Genomic DNA, 23,573 nt, shown 5'->3' on the forward strand with positions numbered 1-23,573 from the left:
TGGGTGAAAAACTGGGTTGTTGGTTGACTGGAGTGTGAGCCCTGGTCAAGCAGCAACCACAGTTCTTGTCAGGATAAGGCACAAGCTAACCTCAAAGTAAACTGTGCTCGCCCTATGGTAGCTTGACACAGAGCAGTCAGGCTTAACTTGAAGGCAATCTGTAAAGTATCTGTGCAATACTTCAAACAGTAACACAGTGTAAACACCACTCTAAAGGGTCCCACATCAGTTTAAATAAATGTAACTTAATTTAACAATATAAAACAAGATAAACATGACAAAAATCCAATCAGTAGAACTTGAGTTATAATTTTTTTGAAGAATAGTCTTTAGTTTAGCCCTTAAAAGCAAAAAGCTGTAACCTGGGATATTTGGTTGTGCCGGGCTGGGAAAAAGTCAAAAGTTCAGGCCGACTTCAATGGAACCTGGGACTGCTACAGGGACTCTACTAAGCCTGCTGAAAAAAGTACTTTAAATCCTGGTTGCAGAGCATTGCGTGGATCTGAGTCGAAGGTGCGTCACACAGCCGAGGTGATTTGTTGGTTCTGAGATGTGGCAAGGCTGTGGTGTGAGGTCCTGTTATGAAGATGTAGAGTTCAAGTCGACAGGGCTTGCGTTGCAAAGACCAGTGTTGGGGATGCGTTGTGCAGCCAGGGCGGTGCGTCTGTTCCGATGAGAGGTGAAGCTACAATGAGGAGCTTTAGAATCGTCATTGAGGCTGCCATTGACGAGGGATGAGAGAACCTGCTCCCAGGAATCGTCACCCAGTAGTGGCTCTGAAGGCAATGCATTTAGCCCAAGCTGTGGAATGTGATGGCAATGTGAATCTTCTGCACTGGGGCCAATCCACACAGCAGCAGCAATGTGTTTGGTATTGCTCGAGGATGTAATGTTCAGCTGAGAAGATGAGTTGGTTCTACTTGGGGATGCGCGGCTCAGCAGAGATGTCGGTTCCGCTGGGAAGCACCTTAGGCCCACTTCCAAGGGTCCAGGCCTGGGGTGGCACTACTTTAAAAAACAACAGAAGATGGACGGAATGCAAATCAAATCAAACATTCACCCCCAGTCACAGATCTGGGTTTAATCTATCAGTTTTGTTGCTTGCCATGCCATTCCAGCTTAGACCCAGCCATATGCAAATCAGTCTTGACCCTGTTCCACATGGGAACAGTCCAGCCCGGAATGCAGGCACGAAAAGGCTAAGGCAAGAAAATGCCAACTTTCTAAAAGTGGCATTTTCAGAATTGCAATTTAAAAACTGACTTCACTATAATTTAGGATTTTAAATTGTCCAGAGATACCAAACTTGAAGGAATTATACCTTCCCATTTGGAAATTATGCTTATAAAATGTAATAAGGTAACTCCATGATGTGAGAGATAGGCCTTGCAGTAGAGAAAAACAAATGTAAGAATTTTCACTACCAGGACATGTCTTTTTTTAATATTCTTTATTCAGTCGGAATTAATCAGATCACATAAGAAATACAACAATTCCATGGTGCGAAACCCCTTAACCCAAATGAAGAGGTACACACAATATAAGCTAAAAGAAAAACCATAAAGAGATCTGGCTGATACGGTGCCACAGGTGAAGCTGGTCTAGCTTTCATATATATTGCCTGCCTCAGCGGATAGTTGCCTACATACATTAGGACAGGGCGAGGATGCTCTGAAAGTGGGTGGCTCTGTCTGGATTTATCAGCAGACGGGGTGCCCTTTGGATCAGTGAATCCATGCACCAGTCCATTAGATCAGAGAAGGCCTTTCCCTACAGCTACTCTATGTACTGCCAGGGGTTGTCTCCCTCCTTCTGTTATTCCAAATACTCTTAGATTGTTCCTTCTCTGGCGATTTTCTAAATCCTCAGTTTTAGACTGCACCAAAGTCAGCTAACAATCGTGGAACGCAGTAGATTTTACTGTGGTCCTTCCTACCTCTTCTGTGCCAACAGCTAGTTGCTGTAGCTCTGGCACTTCTGTTGAAAGAGTCGTCAATTTGCTGGTGACCTCTACCAATGACTGCTAGATTGCTGCGTTATCTGCACTGACTTGTGCGTAGTGCTTCTGCGCCTCTGCCCCCTGAGCCTGTAATAACTGCACAATTGCCTGCAGAGATGGCTCATAAGTTTCATTCACAGCTGATAGGTCTTCTGACCCTTGGGGGAAATAAATAGGCAGGAGTATGGCCACCAGCAGAGGAATTAAGGCTGTTATCGGGGCTGGTGTAGGGGGGTAGTCTGGCATCTTAAAATGCCACTGCAGAGGAAAATCCATCCTGTTGTATGTCTCCCCGGCTGAAGATTGCGCCTCGATGGTAGTAGCAGTTCGATGTGTTATTGAGGTTTTGACTTCACACTTAGTTATCGCCCAGTCACATATTGAGCTGCCCTTGTGACTACTGTCGTCAGTCCCATTCTTAACCTGTGCAGCAGAGCACTTGCCTGATTGAATTACCTTTAATTCCACAAGCAGCTCTCTAGGATTAACACAACCATTTAGTACTAGTACTAGGTACTTTCTTGGTTCCTTAGAAGCCTTGTCTGTAGCCCCTGAATTAATGCCCTTTATCAAGTCAGAGTGTGCAGAGTCAACTGTATCAGCATGGGCAGTTTTTAAACTTGGCAAAGCTGATATATTATTAACTTAAGGTGTTTCAGTAATGTCTTGGGTGTGCAGCAACAAGTTAGAATCACAGACAGCAGTCAGAACAGGGTCCCCCCCGATGTTATAACATCCATTGCCCTGTGGTTCCCTCCTGCAACACCTCCAGGCATACCTGTAGTACTCACAGTATTATCATCTGAGTCTAAAACCAGGGCTGTAGCAAAAGCTGAAGAAGAGTCTATAGCCATTGCTGCTGCAGTCTCCAACGGAATTCTCTGAGCTGCTATGTCCTGAGACACAGACAGTGTGGAGCTGATACTATATTCCATTGCGGTCAGATCTGAGGAACCTGCCTCTATAACATTGTTGCATTCCAGAGGACTGGCAGCAATGCGGGCAGGGTAGGGGGAAGATGTTGGGCTGATTCCGCAGAGGAGGCTGTCTCCCCTTGCTCGCCCTTAAGCACGAGCCAACCGTAGAGAAACTGCCTGGCTGAGACCATTAGCGTGACCAAAGGCTGCAGCCACGACCAGGCAAGAGACTTACTGCTGACTTCACTGACAGCATACCCAAAGGTCTACACGTGTTGGCAGATTTAGCTTGGGATGGCATTCCGGTACGGCATTGGCACGTGACTCATTCAGGGCTCTGCCTGGAGGACCGCAGCACTGGCTGTAGCCACCTGGTGGCAATATGGCACCGCCATGCTCCAGCATACTTCGAGGTGGGCACGGAGACCGCAGCTCAGCGCAGACTTTCCCTGAGACAGACTGACCAGGAACCCCTGACAACAGTCCCCATATGCAGCGGACCTCAGATGATTATCGTACTTTACGAGTTGGGCGCCCGATACTTTAGCTGTTGGGTTCAGGTACCTTTGATAGCCTGCTTCAAATGCGTACCAGAGAATCCCTTGCTGCTGGAGAGGAAGTCTCCTTGGCAAACGCTTTGATGTTGGCAGCCCCTGCCAGGAGAATCTCTTCACAGATATGTAAAACTTTAAAAGTACGTCTCACTTTTTAAATACATTGCACCCTACCCTCTGGGCTGTCGAGGGCCTATCCTAGGGGTGACTTGTATGTATTTACAAGGAAGGTTTGGGCCTGACAAACATTTATTTTTTACCAGGTAGAAATGGCAGTTCAAAACTGCACACACAGGCTATAAAATGGCAGGCCTAAAGGGCTATTTAGGTGATGGCACAGTCAGTGCTTCAAGCTCACTAGTAGCATTTAAGTTTTAGGCCCTGGGCGCATGTAGTGCACTTTTCTCAGGACATGTAAGTACATGCTGACATTTCTCTGTTTTTAGGAACAGAGCACAAGTACTTTAACACTGGATAGCAGTGGTAAAGTACAAAAAATCCTAATGCCAGCAAAACAAAGTCAACAAAAACAGGAGGTCAGAAAGCAAAAGTTAGGGGGAAACCAGGACATGGATGCCAGGTCTAAAATTATGCCTTGTGCCCATTTCAGCAAGTACTTACTAGCAGGTAGAACTGCAAACTAGGAGTGAACATAATTGGCATCCGTCTCCTAATGAAATTTAGGGTTCTGTTGTAATATTGTTTTATTTGAAAAATTTGGCCACAAAATGCACACATAATATTTGCATTTGGATTAGTATGTTATGAAATGACCTATGAATTATTAGGTCAGTTCATAAACTATTTAATTGCAGGAAGATCCAAAATGACCTTCCCAATTAATAACTCTTGTCAGGTGCCCACCTCCAGAACAAAGCTGTTTCCTCTGACTTGGCAGGTGCTTCGGCAGCTCCCACAAAGTCAGAGCAAACACTTCACTTTCTGCAAGTGAGAGCTGTCAAACAGCTCTCACTTGCAGAAAGTGCGGTTTTCATCTGTTTCCCTTCACTTAAATATACGTGCAGGGAAACAATGCTGGCTCCCGCAGGATTTGGTGAGCCGGCTCGGACCGCAGGGGCTTTAAAGCTTCCCCGCGGTCCTGTCACTTTCTCTCTCTTCCCTCCCATAATTGGGAGGAAGAGAGAGAGATGGTCTTTGCAATGGTCTCTCCATGCAATGTCTTCACAGAGTAGGACTAGCAAGATGTTTCGTATGAATGTTATAGTTATGTTTGAATGGAGAGCAGAAGAGAGTCACTTCTGGCCTAATGGTCAAGGTCTTGTGCTGTCACTCAGTAGTCTAAATGGTTGAAATCCTAGTATTGCTTGGCAGTGTGTTTATTCACTAGTTTATATTACTATTAAACCTTTCCAGTGATGGAACATTCAAGTTTCTTTGCAATCACATGGTTGGGTTGACTGTCATAGGTATGTCTTGAAGAATCACAGTAAGAAGTCGCTTGTAGCTTAGAGGTTAAGGTCACAGACCTTCACACTGAAAGTTGAGGATTGTAATCCAGGTGTGTCTTTGGTCATTTTCCTTCTTCACTTTCTTTTAAACTTGAAAAGTTTAAGGTTTATAGTGGAAGGTGATCTCACTCATTTTAAATGACAAATGTAGTTTTCTTTTTACTTCGTCCTAAAATATCTCATGCTATGTATATCATTCATCAAAGCCTAAAAAATCTGCCCTCTCCCTCTCAAGTTCTCTCTGTCAGTCTATTTCACTTAATTTATCTCCCTCTTTCTCAATCTCTCACTTTCTGTCTCTCTATCTTCCATCCCATCATGGAGTGGAAGAGAGAGAGAGACAGGTTGTTATTGAAATGGTCTCTCCATACAATGACTTAAAAGAGTCAGACTAGCAAGATGTTTGATAAGCATGTTATAGTTATGTTTGGATGCAGAGCAGAACAGTCAATTCTGACCTATTGGCCAGGGTCTTGTGCTGTCACTCATTAGGCTGAAGGTTCAAATCCTAGTGTTGCTTGGCATTGTCTGTTTATTTTCTAGTGTTTTCACTGCTAAACATTCCTAGTGATGGAACATTGACATCTTTTCCCCTCAAAATCTGTGGGTTGAATGTTGTAGCTAAGTCCGGACACTGCAAAGTAAGGAGTAACACCTCTGGGCTAGGGTTTAAGGTCTCAGACATGCACACTAAAAGGTTAAGGGTTCTAGTCTGGGTGCCTCTGTGGTTATTTCCTGTTTTAGTTTCTTTTTAATTGTAAATATTTAAGTTACTACTGTAAGGTGATCTCATTGTTTTTAATTGACAATTTCTTTTTATTTTCAATAATTCTAAGTATATCCTTCATCAAAGCCTAAATTGCTCTCTCTCTCTCAATCTCCCACTTTCTCTCTCTCTCTTTCTATAAGGGTTGGGTGGGTAGGTGGTGGAAGGTTAGGTGGTTATAGGGGGTTGGCCACAGGGTGTTGTAGTTAGGGAATACATAAAAAAAAAAAACAGAAAAAACATATAAATTCACTTTAAAAAACTAGGGTTACAGGGACGTTATAGTTAGGATCTGAATTTACTTGCACAAAACCATAGAACCTCAGCAGTTATAGATATGGTTAGCTCAAGTAACTATAACTGGTGCACCGCCATGCACAGTTTTTTGCTAGATAAGTTTACTGCAGATGTTACATTGATATTATCAGTGATGTTATCAAAGATGTCATGAGTGATGGAATATGTGGGGTAAGTAGCAGTGCATGGCGAGGGTGCGAGTTCTAGTTACCTTAGGGCGTGAGTCACTAAGTGGGTCTGTGAGTGTGCGCATGAGTACCTCAGTGGATCTGTCAGTGAGTGCATGGGTCTCTGAGTGGGTCTGTGATTGAGTGCACGAGTTTCTGATGGGATGCACGATTCTTTAAAGGTCTTTAAGTAGATACATGATTGTCTGGGTCTGTGAGTGTGAGTGGGTGTGTGAGTGAGTGGGTCTGTGAATGGGTGTATGAGTCTCTGAGTGGGCCTATGAGTGGGTATGTGACTGCCTGAGTGAGTCTGTGAGTGGGTGCATGGGTGCCTGAGTGGGTCTGTGAGTGGGTTCATGAGTGTCTGTGAGTGTCTGTGTGAGGGTCTGAGTGGGTCTTAAAGTGGATGTGGCTGCCTCTGAGTAGGTCTGTGAGTGGGTGCATGAGTGTCTCAGTAGGTTTTGGAGTGGGTGTGAGTCTCTGAGTGGGTGTGTGAGTGGGTGCATTAGTCTCTGAGTGCATCTACGAGTGAATGAACTAGTGTCTGTATGTGTATGTGATTTTTTCCCCGCAGATATTTGCAAATTAATCGCAACTTTACATGGGGGGCCTACGCTGACACTCTTGAGGACTTTGCAGTTATCGTGCATGGGAAGAAAATACCTGATTCTCAACATATTATACACCTGAGAGGTCCCTCAAAGACCCCTATGTGCCAATATGCCTAATATAGGTTCAGGGTACCTCTACCCCGATCTCTTATGCAACCATTGATTTTAATTTTCAGCCCCGGAAACCGTGTCCCCGTTACCTAAAATGGCTGCTGCAACTTTCTGCTCACTGTGTGGCCACCCAATCATAGGATTCCTGTTGGCACGCTTATTCGGGAATTTGTTGCAAAACATCCACGGCTCTAGATATACAAATTTGTATTTCTGTTAATTTCTTGACAGATCACCCTGAAACTTGCCCAGACCAACAAGACTTACTGGCACCCTTTTTTGTGAAATTTCTGTGAAGATTCGTCAAGCGATGCAAAAGATATAGGAAAGTCAAAAAATGCCTTTCCTGTGGAAACATGGTCCTAACTATAGCAACCTACTAGTGATGCCGGTAGGCTATATATATATATATATATAATATATATATTTATTTATTTTTTTCAAAATAAGACGGTGGGGGTATGGCCATACCCTGACTCCACATAAATGGGGCCAAAGTTGTTCTGCCCACCAGGGGGCAGAAGGGGGCAATTACCCCCGATCCACACCCGGGGGGAGGGGCAGAAAGTCTACTAGATGGCAGGGAATAAAAAAAAAATAATCAAAAAATAGTGGGGTGGTGGCTACCAACCAGGTATGGGAATGGTTGTGCCCCCACCTCAACTGAAGGGGGTAACAGTCTTTCAGCTCTCCCTCGGCACACTAAAACATCTTATCTCACGGCAAGCAAGAGGGCATTTGATTATTTGGGGTTTTGCTTTTATATTTTTGCCACGAGAGCATGGCTAACTCTCAAAATCGTCTCACTTGGAATGGTGAGGGCTACACTTTTTGGACTTTGGGACGCTGCCATGTAGAAAAATCCACATGACCTAGACACATCTGAAAACTAAACATCTGGGTGAGTCCCGATTGGTGTGCTTCACATGCACCCGCACCATTTTCTTACCCACAAGGCCCTGCAAACCTCCAACTTTGCTGGAAATCACACATTTTTTTCACTTTTTTGTGATGGAGCCTTCCGGAATCTGCACGAATACACAAAATTCCTACCACCCAGCATACCGATAAAAATTCTGCCCCACTTGTCAGCCTAAAATTCTTTTTTTCAACCTGCCCTTTTGGACCCGATTTGGTCCCCCTTCAATTTCCACATGTTTTTGGCTCTTCCCTGTCACAGGCACTTGGCCCACCTACACAACTGAGGTATCATTTTTACCAGGAGACTGAGGGGAATGTTGGGTGGTAGGAAATTTGTGCCGGGACTGTGATCCCACACAGAAATGTGGAAAAAATGTGATTTTTTTTTTTTAGCTAAATTTGAGGTTTGCTGAGGATTCTGGGTATGAAAACACTGGGGATCCACGCAAGTCACACCCCCCTGGACTCTCTCGGTGTCTAGTTTTCAGAAATGTCTGGGTTTGGTAGGTTTCCCTGTATGGCTGCTGAGCCCAGGACCAAAATCAAAGGTGTCCCCTGCAAAAACAGGTAGTTTTGTATTTGATGATTTTGAAGTGTCCAGATAGTGTTTTGGGGCATTTCCTTTCGCGGGCACTAGACCTACCCACAAAAGTGAGGTACCATTTGTATCGGTAGACTTGGGGGAACGCTGGGTGGAAGGAAATTTGTGGCTCCTCTCAGATTCCAGAACTTTCTCTCACTGAAATGTGAGGAAAAGGTGTTTTTTTTTGGCCAAATGTTGTGGTTTGCAGAGGATTCTGGGTAACAGAACCTGGTGAGAGCCCCACAAGTCACCCCATCCTGGATTCCCCAAGGTGTCTAGTTTTAAAAAATGCACGGGTTTGGTAGGTTTCCCTGGGTGCCGGCTGAGCTAGAGGCCTAAATCCACAGCTTGGCACTTTGCAAAACACAGCTCTGTTTTCTGTGGGAATATGTGATGTGTCCATGTTGTGTTTTGGGGCATTTCCTGTTGCGAGCACTAGGCCTACCCACACAAGTGAGTTACCATTGTTATCGGAAGACTTGGGGGAACACTGGGTGGAGGTAAATTTGTGGTTCCTCTCAGATTCCAGAACTTTCTGTCACCGAAATGTGAGGAAAAGGTGTTTTTTGGGCCATATTTTGAGGTTTGCAAAAGATTCTGGGTAACAGAAACTGGTGGGAGCCCCACAAGTCACCCCATCTTGGATTCCCCTAGGTGCCTAGTTTTCAGAAATGTGCATTTTTGTTAGGTTTCCCTTGGTGCTGGCTGAGCTAGAGATCAAAATCCGCAGCTTGGCACTTTCCAAAAAACATGTCAGTTTTCAATGTAAAAATGTGATGTGTCGATGTTGCGTTTCCTGTTGCAGGCGTTAGGCCTACCCACACAAGTGAGGTACCATTTTTATCAGGAGTCTTGGGGGAACACAGAATAGCTGAACAAGTGTTATTGCCTCTTGTCTTTCTCTACATTTTTCAAATGTAAGTGTGTAAAAAAGCCGTCTATTTGAGAAATGCCCTATAATTCACATGCTAGTATGGAGACCCCAGAATTTGGAGATGTGTAAATAACCACTGCTTCTCAACCCCCTTATCTTGTGCCCATTTTGGAAAAACAAAGGTTTGCTTGATAACTATTTTTCACTCGTTATATTTCACCAAATGTATTACTTTATACCTGGTATAGAAAGAAAACCCATTGCAAGGTGCAGCTCATTTATTGTCTTTATGTACCTAGAGTACTTGATGAACCTACAAGCTCTATATATCCCCACAACCAGAAGAGTCAAGGAGACGTAACAGTATATTGCTTTAAAAATCTGACATCATAGGAAAATGTTCAGAGTAAAACGTGGGGAGAAATGGCTGTTTTTTTTCACCTCAATTTCAATATATTTTTATGTAAGCTGTTATTTTCTGTAGGAAAACCTTGTAGGATCTACACAAATGACCCCTTCAGAATTTTGTATACTTTTCAAAAATGTTAAGATTTCCGGGATCCAGCATTGTTTTAAAAAAACCTGACCTCTAGACCTGTGGCAAGGAGCCCTCTGTGGACCTTGAGGTCTCCCCACTTGCACTATTTCAGGTTTTTCATTGGGCTGACCAGCGGAAACCCTGGTTTCAACCCAGTGAAAAACATGGGGTGGCTTTGCACTTTGCTCCACATTAAGCCAAGACCAATGCCGTTGCACGGGTTGGGAGGTGGCCAGCACCCCAGAATGTGCTGGGGGCCACAGGAGGGCCCCAGCGCTTGTTCATGGTGGTTGAACCGCCTTGAAAAGGCTGGCGTAGAACATGGTTGTGATCAGCACGGTGGTGCTGACGTCCGTTCTGCCCTGGCAGATCACAACCAAGACTGCCATCAGCCTATTGGGATCAGCGATGCTGGCGGAGACGGTGGTCCCCTTGCGATCTGACCGCCAGGGTTCTAATGTGGCGGTCCAACCACCACCGCAAGTCTGGCAGTTTTGAGACTTCCAGACTCAAAATCAGGCCCTTAGTCTTTCCTGGACATTTCACACCCCACTGTCTCACCTCCAGGCTTCAGTATAGCAGAACAAAAGTGAGTCAGGAAGAAAGAAAATTAAAAAAGAAAGAAATTATAAATTATGCGATGGAAGCGAAATGAAGTAGAAGAAATAAGACAGTGTAGGGAAAACAAAAATATTGCCAGTAAGGAATTAGGAGACGAAAGGGAGGGGACGAGAGATAAGAGTGTAGAGAGTAATAGGGAGGGAGAAAGTGGGTAGCGCAGAGAGACAACGAAAGAGAAAAGGATAGGAGTCATGGATGGGAAAGGAATGAGAGGGAAAAAGGAGAATGAGATTGGGAGCAGAGAGATAGAAAAGTGTGGGTGGGCCATTGAAGTAAGGCAGAGTGAGAGGAGATAAGAACAGTTGAAAGGGTGGTCGAAGACAGCAAGAGGGCATACATTACTCTGTTGGAGAGAATAGTAAGGAGGCTATGAATTAGAAAGATGAGCAAAGACAAAATACAGACTGAGAAGGAGGAAATGCATGTAGGACAGCACATTAATTGGGTGGTGGGGTAAAGTGAAGGGTAGGACTTAGAAGGGAGAGGAGAGGATGAAGGAGAAGTGGGGAAGACGGGTAACAAGATGAGGTAAACGGGAGCAAGAAGATAAGTCATTGTAGGGTAGATAGAAAATAAAGAATGGCAATGATATATGGAGTAAAGAACCAATGATATTTAGTAAAAGATGTGGCAGGCAATAGACGAGAATAAGTCATGTCGTTGAATTAAAAGGGGATTTGTGCCAGAGTAAATGCAATATGTTTTCCAGTAGAATTTGCTCTAGGAGCAGTCGACTCTCATGCTCACCCCATTCTCTTCGCCCATTTTGTAGCACAGTAGTCTGGTCTGAGCAGGACCCAAAAGGCACCACAATGTAAAAAAAAAAAAAAAGTCACAGCATTTTAAACTTTCATTGCACAAATTCCGAGTAAATAGTAGTATGATCTACTGATATATTATTATGACCCTTAGGGCCTTATTTAGAATTTTGAAGACTGAGTACTCTGATACAAACTACAGATTACACACCAGTCTGTTCATGGTTCATAGAAAAAAAAAAAAAATAGTAAGAGACCAACATAGTGAATCACAGAACATGGAATAAAATGAGCAACCCCTTAGAATGATATGAAGCAGAAGTCTTGGCTGTTAGATGCAGCTTAATGGACCATGTGTATTTTTTACAGGAATGAGACAGCTACACTGCAGTCCACTAACCGGTTAACAAGCAGACCCATAACAACAAAAAATTGTCAGATTGATGGATAGTCTGTGCTCATAAGTTTGCTGCCTCCATATCAGGAATGAGCGTCATCTTACATTTCCCCACTCTGTAGCTTTATATGCAGATTTCTGAATATAGAACACATCTATTTGGTTGTCCCAAAATACATAGAAAAGATGATGGGAAGAATGCTTGCAAAAAGTCTAACCATTGTCAATTACTCTTGGTAGCATTCCAACCCATTGCTTTTCATCCACTGTGCTGCTCTAGACAAAGGCACTCCTTATGCAAATAAGTACTGACTTTGCTCCTCATGGGAACAGTCCATCCGGAACCACCAGGGTAGCCCCCCCCTAAGAGGGAACACAAGCAGCCCTAGTCTGATTTCGGCCTCCTTAGCCTCATCAGTGAGGTACAGTTTGGAACTTATGGCACAGTGAGCAAGGGACCCATGTCATTCCTTTGCCAAATAGAATGCTACAGAATATACTCAAAGATGGGATGGAAGTAATGCTTGCAAAAAGTCCAACCACTGAGGCTTGCCTTATGAAAATCAGTACAGACCGTGCTTCTTGTGGGAACAGTCCATCCCAGTGAGTAAAATAATGGTGGACTGGGATGCAGCCCTGAGATAATTTTAACAGTCCAGTCTGGTGTGTAAGATAATGATGGGCCAGAATGCAACCCAAGTAATTACCAGGGACTATCCTAGCACATATTCTTTTACTCAGTTGTCTTGAAAAAACTGATTTATTGTACATGGTCGATGGAGTTTTGGGTTTTAGTTTCTGGAAAGGAATTCTAAGAATCCTTGTGAGGAGGTTCTTCACAGCCTTTGCCTGCACAATCCGTGGCTACTTTCCACAAACGACTTCAGGGGCTCAGATGTGTCCCACCAATTTTCACTTATTTGCAGGAGCAGCTGTTGGGAACAATCAGTACCATAAGCTATAAGTGTTTGTGTCCTTGTGCCATTTGTTATTACATATTTTAGGCACCCTGTTGCAGTACTGCCATCTCTGAACATGTGCCCTCAGATCCCCAATCGTATTAAATAGATAAGGTGTCTGGTCTTTAGTATGCTTTGCTTTCATCTTTTCTTCTTGGAGAGGGCCTGTAAATCCATCTCGCTTAAACGTTGCCCTTGCACTGGCTGCTGTTTGGCCTGCATATTAGTTGCAGGGACATGCACTGTATCTTTATCCTTTTCCTCATTCCTCCTAATCAGAGCTAGATCTGGTGATATTGCTTCACATTTAAAAAGCACAATAGACACAAGTTCTGAGGACTCAGGAACAACAGACACCAGGTTCTCTTGCCTCCCCACCTTATGCCCCCTCCAGAGAGTACCCGAGATAGTGGGGAGGTCTCAGCTCATTTTACAACGCACAACAGGTACTTTGGACAGGCCCTCAAATGACCCAGTGCTTGCACTCCTTTTACAGTTGCACAGCTCACAATTGTGCACATCTATTCATATCTTTCTTTTGGTCTCCCAGGAAAACCCGTCCTCCAACTATTTCAGGATCTCTCCCAGGGAGGTGCTGGGGTCTTCCCGCCTCCCTGCCCTTTCCCTTTTTGATGGATCACATATTACTCAATTCTTCCTTTTTTGAAGGAACATTCTTTTCCCTTCCCCATATTTCTGCTCTCATCAAATATTCCCTACCTTTAGTAGGGCTATGATGAGTCCAGATCTGCTCAGAGGTATCATGTATGATTTTGACTTGATGGTATCTGGTGATTGCACTATGTATCCAAAGTCAGTGGTTGCTCTGGAAAAGGAGCTGGCTGTATTCAGTTCCTTCATCTTCCAGAATTTTTAGGTTAACAGTGATATGAACAGCACCGGATCATGCAGTGTTGCTGCTGTCTGAAGGAGATTTGCCCCTTAAATCTTCTTATTTCCTCCTCTTTCATGCTGCTGCGTCTACCTGGGAGACTCCTCACACTCTGGTTGCAGGGCATTACACCTCTGCCATTGGCTTCTTACAATTTGCATACCTCAACAGCCATGTAACCATCAGTAGTGCAGCAGTTTCAGTGGCACCAGGCCCCGGGGGTTTAGGGGCTCACTGCACCCCAATTATAGCAGTTTTCTTATTTTCAAGCCTGGAGGGGTGGACGGGGCATGTTTGTTGTTTCCATTAGGGCCAATCACACCCTCGCTATGCCACTGGCCCATAACACTAACTCTCCCTCATCTAGTTAGCAAAGATCATGCAGCCCCAGGAGATTTTCACTTGTGTTTGGGACATACAATCTGCATGGTGGTCATGACTAGTTTGCTAGATCAGTGGCACATTAGTGGGGATTGTCCTTCAGAATAGAGCTATGTTGTCAAATGTAAAAGGGTACAGGAGGGTGTCCAGAATGTAATTCTGTAAAATGTTAAACTGGGAAATTGAGTCAGGTGAAATGGACCTTAAGATTGGTAGTTGGGTGGAGCCTGATGTCTTTAGTGCTCCCTCAGTGTCCGAGATTGAGGGGTTTATAAGATCGATGCCAGCCTCTGGAGCAATGGGCCCAGACTAGGTTCCCATGGCAGTAATTAAACAAGAGCCCTCACTCTGGGCAAGGATTCTTACCCCGGTATTTTACCGCTGTTAGTCAAAAAGCATAATTCCGGCATCTAGGACCGGGAGTATTATAGTCCCCATGTATAAAAAGGGTGATAGATCTTTACCCATAAATTATCGGCAAATAGCATTGTTGGATGCTGGAGGCAAGATCTTTGCTAAAAGCATACTTGAGCATTTAACATCTTGGGTTGAGGAAAATTCGGTCCTTCCTTGGAACGGACAGGCTTTAGGAAGGAGCAGGACACTTTAGATAACATCTTACTAATGCAAATCATAAATGAAAAGTATGTCCTGGCTAGGGGTATATGCTGCTTTTGTAGACTTTTCAACAGCCTTTGATAGGGTGGATCATAAGGCATTATGGAAGAAATTACTAAAATTGGGTGTTTCTGTGAATTTGTTACACTTAGTCACAGCACTCTTCTACATGGTGTAAGGTGCTCTTAGGTGAAGAGCTGGGTCTGTCTGCTGAATTTGTTACAAAAATTGGTTTAAAACAGGGCTGCCTGTTGGCTCCCCTTCTTTTTTTCTTATATATTTATGATCTGCCTTCCACTTTAGGGAATACTCAAGGCTTTGCGCCTAAAATTGGAGGTTGTTCGACTCCTTGCCTCTTGTATGCTGATGACATAGTGGTGCTTGATCGTAACCCGAAAGGTCTAAATAGGCGTCGGCTGCCCTAAGTGATTATACCAAGCAGCATAATTTTAAAACGAATGCGCTAAAGTTGCAAGTGATATGCTTTTTAGGGAAGAAATCTCGTAAAAAAAATAATTTCTCCTGGCCCGTGGGTCAGCAGAGGTTGGAGCAGGTGAAATCTTATCGCTTCCTGGGAAAAACCTTATCTTGTTCACTTGTTGATCGAGACCATATACATAATAATGTTAGCAAGGCTCTTTCTCAGGCACACAGTATATTGGCCTTTTATAACGCAGTTGGGCGGTGGCATTTCTCTCATCTAATAACTGTTTATCAAGCAAAGATTCCGTCCACCCTTCTGTATGGCATGGAAGGAATTGACATTTCTAAATGGGAGTTTTTAAATAAGATAGAAGGACGGATCTTAAGACACTTGGTTTCTTGCAATAATTTGGCATCCGTGGCAGCCTTAAGGCTTGAATTCGGGATTAGGAGTGCTTATACACAGGGCCTAGCAATGGTAATCCGGAGGGCCTACTGCTTAACCCATAGGGGGTGATTCCTACCCTGGAGGAAGCACCGCCAACAGGCTGGCGGTGCTTCTGGGGCAATTCTGACCGCGGCGGTAAAGGCGCGGTCAGAAAAGGGAAGCCGGTGGTTTCCCGCCGGTTTCCCGCTGCCCCTGTGAATCCTCCACGGCGGCGCTGCAAGCAGCGCCGCCATGGGGATTCCGACCCCCTTCCCGCCAGCCTGGTTCTGGCGGTTTTCATTGCCAGAACCAGGCTGGCGGGAACGGGTGTCGTGGGGCTCCTGGGGGCCCCTGCAGTGCCCATGCCATTGGCATGGGCACTGCAGGGGCCCACTAACAGGGCCCCACATTGATTTTCAGTGTCTGCTTGGCAGACACTAAAAATCGCGACGGGTGCAACTGCACCCGTCGCACACCAGCAACTCCGCCGGCTCCATTCGGAGCCGGCTTCCTCGTTGCTGGTGCTTTCCCGCTGGGCGGGCGGGCGGCCTTTTGGCGGTCGCCCGCCAGCCCAGCGGGAATGTCAGAATGACCGCCGCGGTCTTTTGACCGCGGTACGGTCTTCTGGTGGTTCCCGCTTGGCGGGCGGCGACCGCCGCCCGCCAAAGTAGGAATCAGCCCCATAGTGCCAAATCTACCCTAAGACATTTAGCATACAAAGAAATCTTCGATACGCTAAGAGAAAAATCACAGTTTTTTTTTTAAATTATAACCTTGCTGTGCAATTGCTTGAGTTGGATGTTGATCTTATCTTATCTCAACTGCCATTGTTATTTAAAAAAAGCCTAAAAGAGGCTATAAGGGGTAAAAGTTTCCTGTTGGATATTGAGTCTTGTCTCGAAAAGAGGAGGCTTAGGCCGGTAACCAATTCAGTGATTTTCAAATATCCCTAACCATATTTATTTTAGGATTTACCAATGAAATATTCTGTTTCAGGAATTTTAAGTTTTTTAAGTCCTTTTTAAAACTTTATTGATTCGATTATCCATTGGTGGATGCAACAGAATGTACTTTCCTAATGAACTATCTTTAAGTATATTTCACTTCATTGGAATATAAAATGCGAAATAAGCCAGCAGGGACGTGAGGTGCAGGCACCTCCCAGAAGCTATTATTTTAGGATTAATGCACTATATACACTGTAGATTGGTATGGAATTGTTATTATGTGTAAAGCTGCTGAGCAATAACCTATCTTTTGTATCTCACAATGATTTGCATAGGATTATTTTTCATCATCTTAACACCTTTATTTGTCTAAAAGCCATAAAAGGAAAGTACAGTCGAGCGAAAGACACATCATTCCAACAGCAATTATTCACATGGGTACTAAAACCAAATTACATAAATAATGACCGATGAATCTCCTAAAAACAATAAATAACAATCATTTACATTGTTACTTTAAATGAAGATTATTAAAATTCCTAAAATTGGCCTCCCACACTACCAAATACTTGTTAACTAACTATGGGAGAACTATTTAACCATTTATATAAGCAATAAATAGATAAATCCAAAAAGTTAAGAAAAAGTCCTAAAATACCCAAAAGCCTATATTTTCCTTCACTTAAAGGACTATATTACATCTTAGGCAGAATAGTTTCTCAGGGTCTACTAACTTGCTTAGAGTAGGGCCTATTTGCCATTTGATCTTCATAAGATTTGTCTATAAATATAAATCTGAGCTTATTAAAACCTCAGGCCCTCCTTGTCCCTGATAAATGAAGTCGCTAAAAGAAAGCGTCTTATTCCAAAAACAGTAGATGGGATAGTATTAGACCTAAGTAATCTGGACGCTTCTTTATAATTTCTAATTCCTGCATTCCTACAAATAGGTTGAATCCATTTTTTCCCAGGTGTGTCATAGGCTTTGCAGAAGAACAAAACATGATCCACAGTTTAAATAGTCTCCATATTGCATAGCCCACATATCACCTCATGATTATTCTCTTTCTGGGGGCTCTATTTAATAGTAAAAGCTTTAATCTGAAGAATCCCATATCGAAATTTCATGAACAATGTTTTCGCTCGCCTGGGATAGATTGTATCTAGCCAGTCCTCAGCTCTTGGTATAGGTTTAATATCCAAGAAACTGGACGTCAATCTACCCAAATTCTGATTGCGAAAAGGAATACTCAAAGAGAATTCCCAGTATGCTGGTTTTAGTCGAGCCTTGGATTGCATCGTAAGTGTATGAGGTTCGTCCCAATAGTGTTTCAGCCCTAGGTTATATAACCAGTACCTTACATGATCTTACCACGGTAGAGAAATTGATTTATCGAGATCCATTATCTCCATTAGCGCTTGCTTGTAATGAGTCAATTCCGGAATTGTCCACAATCTGCACCAGTATAGTAATGGCCTCATTTTTGTGTAATTGGCTAGAGGGGTGTAGAACTAAAGTGATCATACAGAAGTTTCCCTTTGTGATTGTCGTTTTACATATATAAATATTGAACGGTATTCTAAGACAAAAGTGATGGGTAGAGACTTGACTGTATTGTATTTTAAAGATAACCTCGTTTAAATACTTTATTGATTCTATTTTTATCTTAAGTATTGTTTTGATGATTCGTGTACTTGTGGACCTCTTTGGAGTTCCAAATCGTGAAATAAAATAAATTGAATTGAAATAAAATACAATTGTAATATGTTAACCGTTCATCAGACTCTGAGTCTTCCTGTCTCTGGTCTGCTGCATTTAACCACCCAGATGTAAGTCAGGAGGAGTGGTATCTGTTTGTTGGCCCAGCCTTCAGGCACCTGTATTACCCGGATTTAGGGAACACCAGGCTGTATCAAATTTTACTGACGGGAAAAATTGAACTGTTAAAATCACAGAAGGATTGGAAAGGTGGTTGAAGGGACAAGTGTAGTCTTACCTCTTTCCCTCTCCCCCTCCCCCCACTGGGCATGGGAGAGCATGCATGACTCCCCTCTAGCTGGCTCCATCAACCTGCATCACTGACATTCTACCCCTTTCTTGCGTCACTGCCCTGCAGCCCCATTCATCACCTGCTCATAGCAGGCGGTAACTCTGAGCATTAATCTGTATGGAAAAGGAAATGTATTGCAAACTTGACCTTAGAATCCCAAATCCCTATGGTTATTCCCACTAGTCAGGGGCGTAGCTACAGGGGGGGGTGGTATTACACCCCGATAGTAAAATCTGAAGTTCACACACCTCAATCTTACTACCCAAGCTACGCCCTTGTTCCCAGTTCTGTGAGGATGAACTCACAATTGCACGGTAGTGGCAGGGTGTTACCACACGTACACTTGTATGTAGACTTTGGACTTCGTCAGTACCATGCCAGTCGTATTCAGGTCCTCACCAGTGTGTTGCTTTCCGTGGAGCTTCAAAGCGCTATCTCAGATTTCATTTAATTTAGATAAAGGTGCTTTTTTGAGATGTAGCTTTCATGCAGGTCCTCAGCGTGACTTGTTTGCTCCAAATGTTATGTAGGTTTTGGTGTTTTTATTGCATTAAAGCGTAACAACCATTATTTTATTTTTGTCAGAAGTGTGAATATATGGGGTATGTTGAAATCCTTGTGCTAAGTTAACTAATTTACGTATGTAATGAGACAGTAATAGACGACTTTAACAGTGACTCTGTGTTCGGTGCAGATCCTGTCTCCTAATCAATAAAACAGGATAATTTTGTTTACAAAGTAATTTTATATTTACTTTACCAATTCCTTGTAACATTCAATTTCTCACGGTAGTTTCAGGCATATTTTCCGAAGTGCTAAGTCACCCTAAGCAAATGAAATAACTAAATGTATTGTTTTGTAACTGGATTAATGGTGTATGTAATTTTGACAAATGTAATAATTTTGTATCCGCAGTTCCATTTACCAGTTGGCCATGTGGGATTGGTATTCCTTGGTCTTGCATTGTCCTATGCGCTTTCATCACCACTGCTAGGATTGATAAGCGATAAAAAGCCAGTAAGTATAACATTTTATTCTGTTTGCAAATACGGTAGAATTAGTAGGCGTATAAATATGTTGGATTGCAGAAACACGTTGATTTTTGGATATCATTCATAGGTGACTAAGGATCGCCGTTGCAACCCTTTTTTCACTCATAATGTTATTGAAATGCTCACCTTTCAGACGAGCTCACTTTTGAGGGTCTGGTACCCAACAAGCCGGTGCGACAAGGACTTTTGTCCGTCAGCCTCTTTACAGAAACCATTCCTGGTCTCCAAGCATTTGGTGGATTTCCTCGTTGATAGCAGTGGAGTGATTTTAGGGCATCACTTTAAGCTGCAAGTGCGAACCCTCTGCAACCCAGTGCCTTCCTTTTATCTTCTTGAATGACACAATAAAGGTCTTAATATAAGTAGTTTGTTGTTTGTTAATTAGAAATAATCATTACATTTAAAACATAAAAAACAAGGTGAAAATAGTTAAAACATTTAAATACAGAACGCTGAATTAAAATTCAGATAAAACCACAAACAGCAGCACCATCATCAGAAGCCATCTCAACATTCTCCTGTCAAAAATAAATAAGAAACATTTGGCGGTTTCTAGAACTATGACTGTGATTATTCTGGGTTTATCTTCATTGATGTTGTTTCATATAGTTGGGTGCAATGTTCGTCTCAGCGTTTTATTTTTCTGTAGTTTTCTGCTCAGTATGTCCTGTTGAATATTTTATGGGAAAGGGGCCTGCAAAAAAATTAAAAGATTCCTGCTTGGTGCCTAGCAAGATGCCACTTTCAACGGGTATCACTGGCCCCCTGTCCAAGCAAGGTGTGTGCATGCCGCTTGTCGTTGATCCTTGAGAACCATTTAAATGCTGCCTGGATGTGATTGAGTCGTCAAAGTTTTAAGCACATATTGCCCACCTGTTTTTGTAGTCACTGTATTTTGTAGATGTACTTTTGTTTGGTACAGTACCAGAACATCGTAACGAAATGTCTTCCGGCATTAAAGGATGATGTCCTAAATATTGTTTACAAAAATATCGCCTTGTTAGAATGAATGATATGAAATTTTTGTAAATCATATTTGGGACTCGATATATTTGTCTGAAATATATTTTTGCATTTTGCTAATGATATTTTGACTTAAAACTGCTTCTTCGAGAGCCCCAGATATCCGATGTGAGGGTAGAGAGGGTGTCATCAAGGAGGTCGTAATTTCTATCCAGTGGTATCCAATGAAAGTTCCTACAGTATGTTTAAATGAGTAGCAACTGCATTCCCTTTTGATGAAATGTACTGACCTCGGATTCACGTCATTCACTGAAAGTTGCAGATTGAATTCAGCTCAACTCCTGCGTTTCGCACATCATTTGAAACAGATCTTGCCCATCTTTCGCTTTTCAGATCTACTACCTTGTTAGAACATGCGCTCTTCACCCCAAAGGATGCCCTTTTCTCACTAAATGTGAACGAGATTAGAGTCTGCAACCATTTCCCCTACAAGGATCCTCGACATTGACAAATATTTCAGTTTCCAGAAAACCAACACAATCAGGCTGTTCAGACTAATTCTCTTTTACTCTTTACCTCTGTCAATAATTCTTGTTTTCTGTCACTGACCATAGGCCGCTTCGGGTGACCACCTGTCCGTTATTTACACAGACTTACTGTTGTTTTGGGCAACTATCCGTTGTCCTTAATCATCTTTTTGTCCGTAATCTCAGTGGTACCTAGGGATGTAATGTGTGACTTGTGTTTGCATTCTACTTACGTACTTTTATAATATTGCTATATTATTGTTTGACCTCCTCAAGTGTTTCTGTAAAAGTGACCTTCCCTTATCTTGTGAAATTACCTTACTTTATCCTGAATTTTGTCCTGAATGCTGACCCTTTGTCATGAATTGTACAGTCATTTACCAGAATTGGCCTCCATTATAGGTGGTGAGCATAAGACTACTACTACAGTGCTGAACTTTGCTCGATCTAATTGGCCAACATCCATACATAAATATATTCAACGAAGGGCTTAATACAGTGTGAGTTTTACTGCACATTCTCTCTTACACTTTCGATTCCACCTGTGTGTGTGGGGTTGTCATTTAACTATTTTCACTGCAAACAGACAGGCTATCCTACCTTATATGGTTCGTCTGCATGAGGGTGAAGTAAAACAATCCTTTCTGAAAAGAGAACAAGAAAACACTAAACGCGTATGAAACTCCAACAGGACCTACCCTGTTTTAGAATATTTTGGAGGCAGGTATTTAAAAAAAGCTAATGCCCTACCTCAGCTTTCCCAAAACCATGACAGTTCGTAACGTTTTTGCCATAATTCATAACCCCACCCAGATGGGCAGTGATTCCCTTTTCTTCTAGGCCGTTCCAGTCGGACCTGAGTACCCTCCCCACCCTTTGTTTACTTCAAAGAAAAGGGAAGACAATTTTGGATCATAAACGGCCGCAGTTTATTAATTCATACAAAAGCAGACATGCAATCATGCCATACAAGTTCAATGCCAGGACAGGTTCTCTGACCCTTCATTTCTTTGTGTTGTTACGTCACTAATCACCTGTGTTCTTGCACAGCCGATTCTCACTAGGGGCCTCTTAGACAGCTTTCCAGTGGGGAGGCTTCTCTTGCTACCAAATCGAGGTGGACTGCCCCTTGTCCTTGCCCAGGCTGCAAGTGCCGTGTCTTCCCGCTGCTAACCCCCATGTTGGCCTGTTGCTGCTCCCTCGTGTACCTGCCAAGAGGCATCCCAAGGACACTCCTTGAGCAGCTCTTGTCCTTTAGGCTATGGTGTTATCTGTCCTACTGTGTCTTTTTGTCACGCTGCCTGTGATTATCCGACCGTAGGCAGCTTCCCCTTTTGCTTATGTTATTGGAAACCTATCTGCTGTAAGGCCCCAACTATGTTCAATAAAAACATATCCGTGCACTCCCCGGTTAAATGGATGCTGTCTGCCTCATAAAATCCTGGTGTCCTAAGGTTGATAAAGCCATGCCTAAATAAACCCCAAGAATTGGCCCTGCACACGTTTGACATAGATATGTTGAGTTCCCACCTGGATCTTTCTACCGCTCCGTGATCCAAAGCCCTCCTCCAACTTGGCCTCCCTATTACTATGGACTACAGAATATCTGCAGGTTGGCACATTCTGGCCACTGCTCAGAGCCCTGACATCATTGCTCCTTACAGATTTCTACTACCCAAACAAGTTAGATCGTTCCCCTAAGGTGTATGATCACAGTGTCCAGGTTGCCTTCCCGCTGGAGTGCACAATGCACATCGGAGATGAGGTGCACCCATCTCATTCCCAGTTGTCCATACCATGATGCTGCACAACCCCAGCCCCTCAAAGTTCTTCTGCATTGCCCAACACTGTGAACTTGATGTATTTGAGTGACCTACAATCCATATCTTGCGCTCGTTACCGGTGAGGCCTGTATTGGAGAGGGAAACAAAAGGAGAAAAACAGTGGTGGTGTTAAACTAGTGGGGCCACCGGCTGAATGTACCCCTTAAATGCCCCTGATGCCCAGTGCCCTGGTTTCTTGATCTGATCCTCACTGAGACCATTTGCTGTTGTGGCCGCACCTATGCTTTCATGATGGCCATCTTTAATATAGCATTGAAGTGAAAATGGCTGAGGCAGGAGACGCCCTTGTGCAGAAACAGTGGTAAGTCTTTGGGGCTGTCTAGCTTGATGTATTCTTGCATGCTGCACATTAAGCAAAGTATATCTTCATCCGGGTAGTAAAGCTGCAAATATTTCCCTTTGCCCCTTTGTCAGTTTTTGACCTTGCCAGATAAATGGTCATGACTCCATCCCCCATGATCACATCCTGGCCGTGCAGGCAGAGATCATCATTGCTAACCTCACCATGCCCTTTGCTCCAGTCACTTCCTAAAACACTTACTGTATCTTGTTGCTTTCTGAGGGGCAAGCGTGCTTTCTACCGGCATCCTCATGATTGGTCCACCAGTTCCCACAGCTGTCCGGGTATAGGAGTCATGTATGAATCAGTGTGCGGTGCTAGTTCCATGAATTTCTGCCATTGGAAAAAGGACAATGCGTCAGCCGTAGAGCCCTCACTAAAATATTGTATTTTAGTTGACAACTAGTTAGGTGCCGCAGCAGCTGAACCACATGCGGGCACCATGCTGTCCTGAAATTGTTTGACTGGACCACTGTATGGTTGTCTGCCCATAGGGTGATATGTCTGTCTGTGAGTTTGTACCCCCATATAGTAAAGGTCACAAATTTGGGAAAGAGCTCCAGTAC

General features: G+C 43.4%; 1 protein-coding gene across 4 annotated transcripts in view; it reads left to right on the forward strand.

The window, feature by feature from the left end:
- Positions 1 to 23,573, forward strand: part of SLC18B1 (solute carrier family 18 member B1) — a 615,369-nt gene that overhangs the window by 234,349 nt on the left and 357,447 nt on the right. For all 4 annotated transcript variants that reach the window (XM_069235175.1, XM_069235174.1, XM_069235177.1 and 1 more), the window contains exon 8: positions 19,197 to 19,298. In XM_069235175.1, the coding sequence (XP_069091276.1) occupies positions 19,197 to 19,298 (102 nt within the window). The remainder of the gene's footprint in view (positions 1 to 19,196; positions 19,299 to 23,573) is intronic.

This window comes from Pleurodeles waltl, chromosome 5, assembly GCF_031143425.1.
Source record: "Pleurodeles waltl isolate 20211129_DDA chromosome 5, aPleWal1.hap1.20221129, whole genome shotgun sequence".
Lineage (NCBI taxonomy): Eukaryota > Metazoa > Chordata > Amphibia > Caudata > Salamandridae > Pleurodeles > Pleurodeles waltl.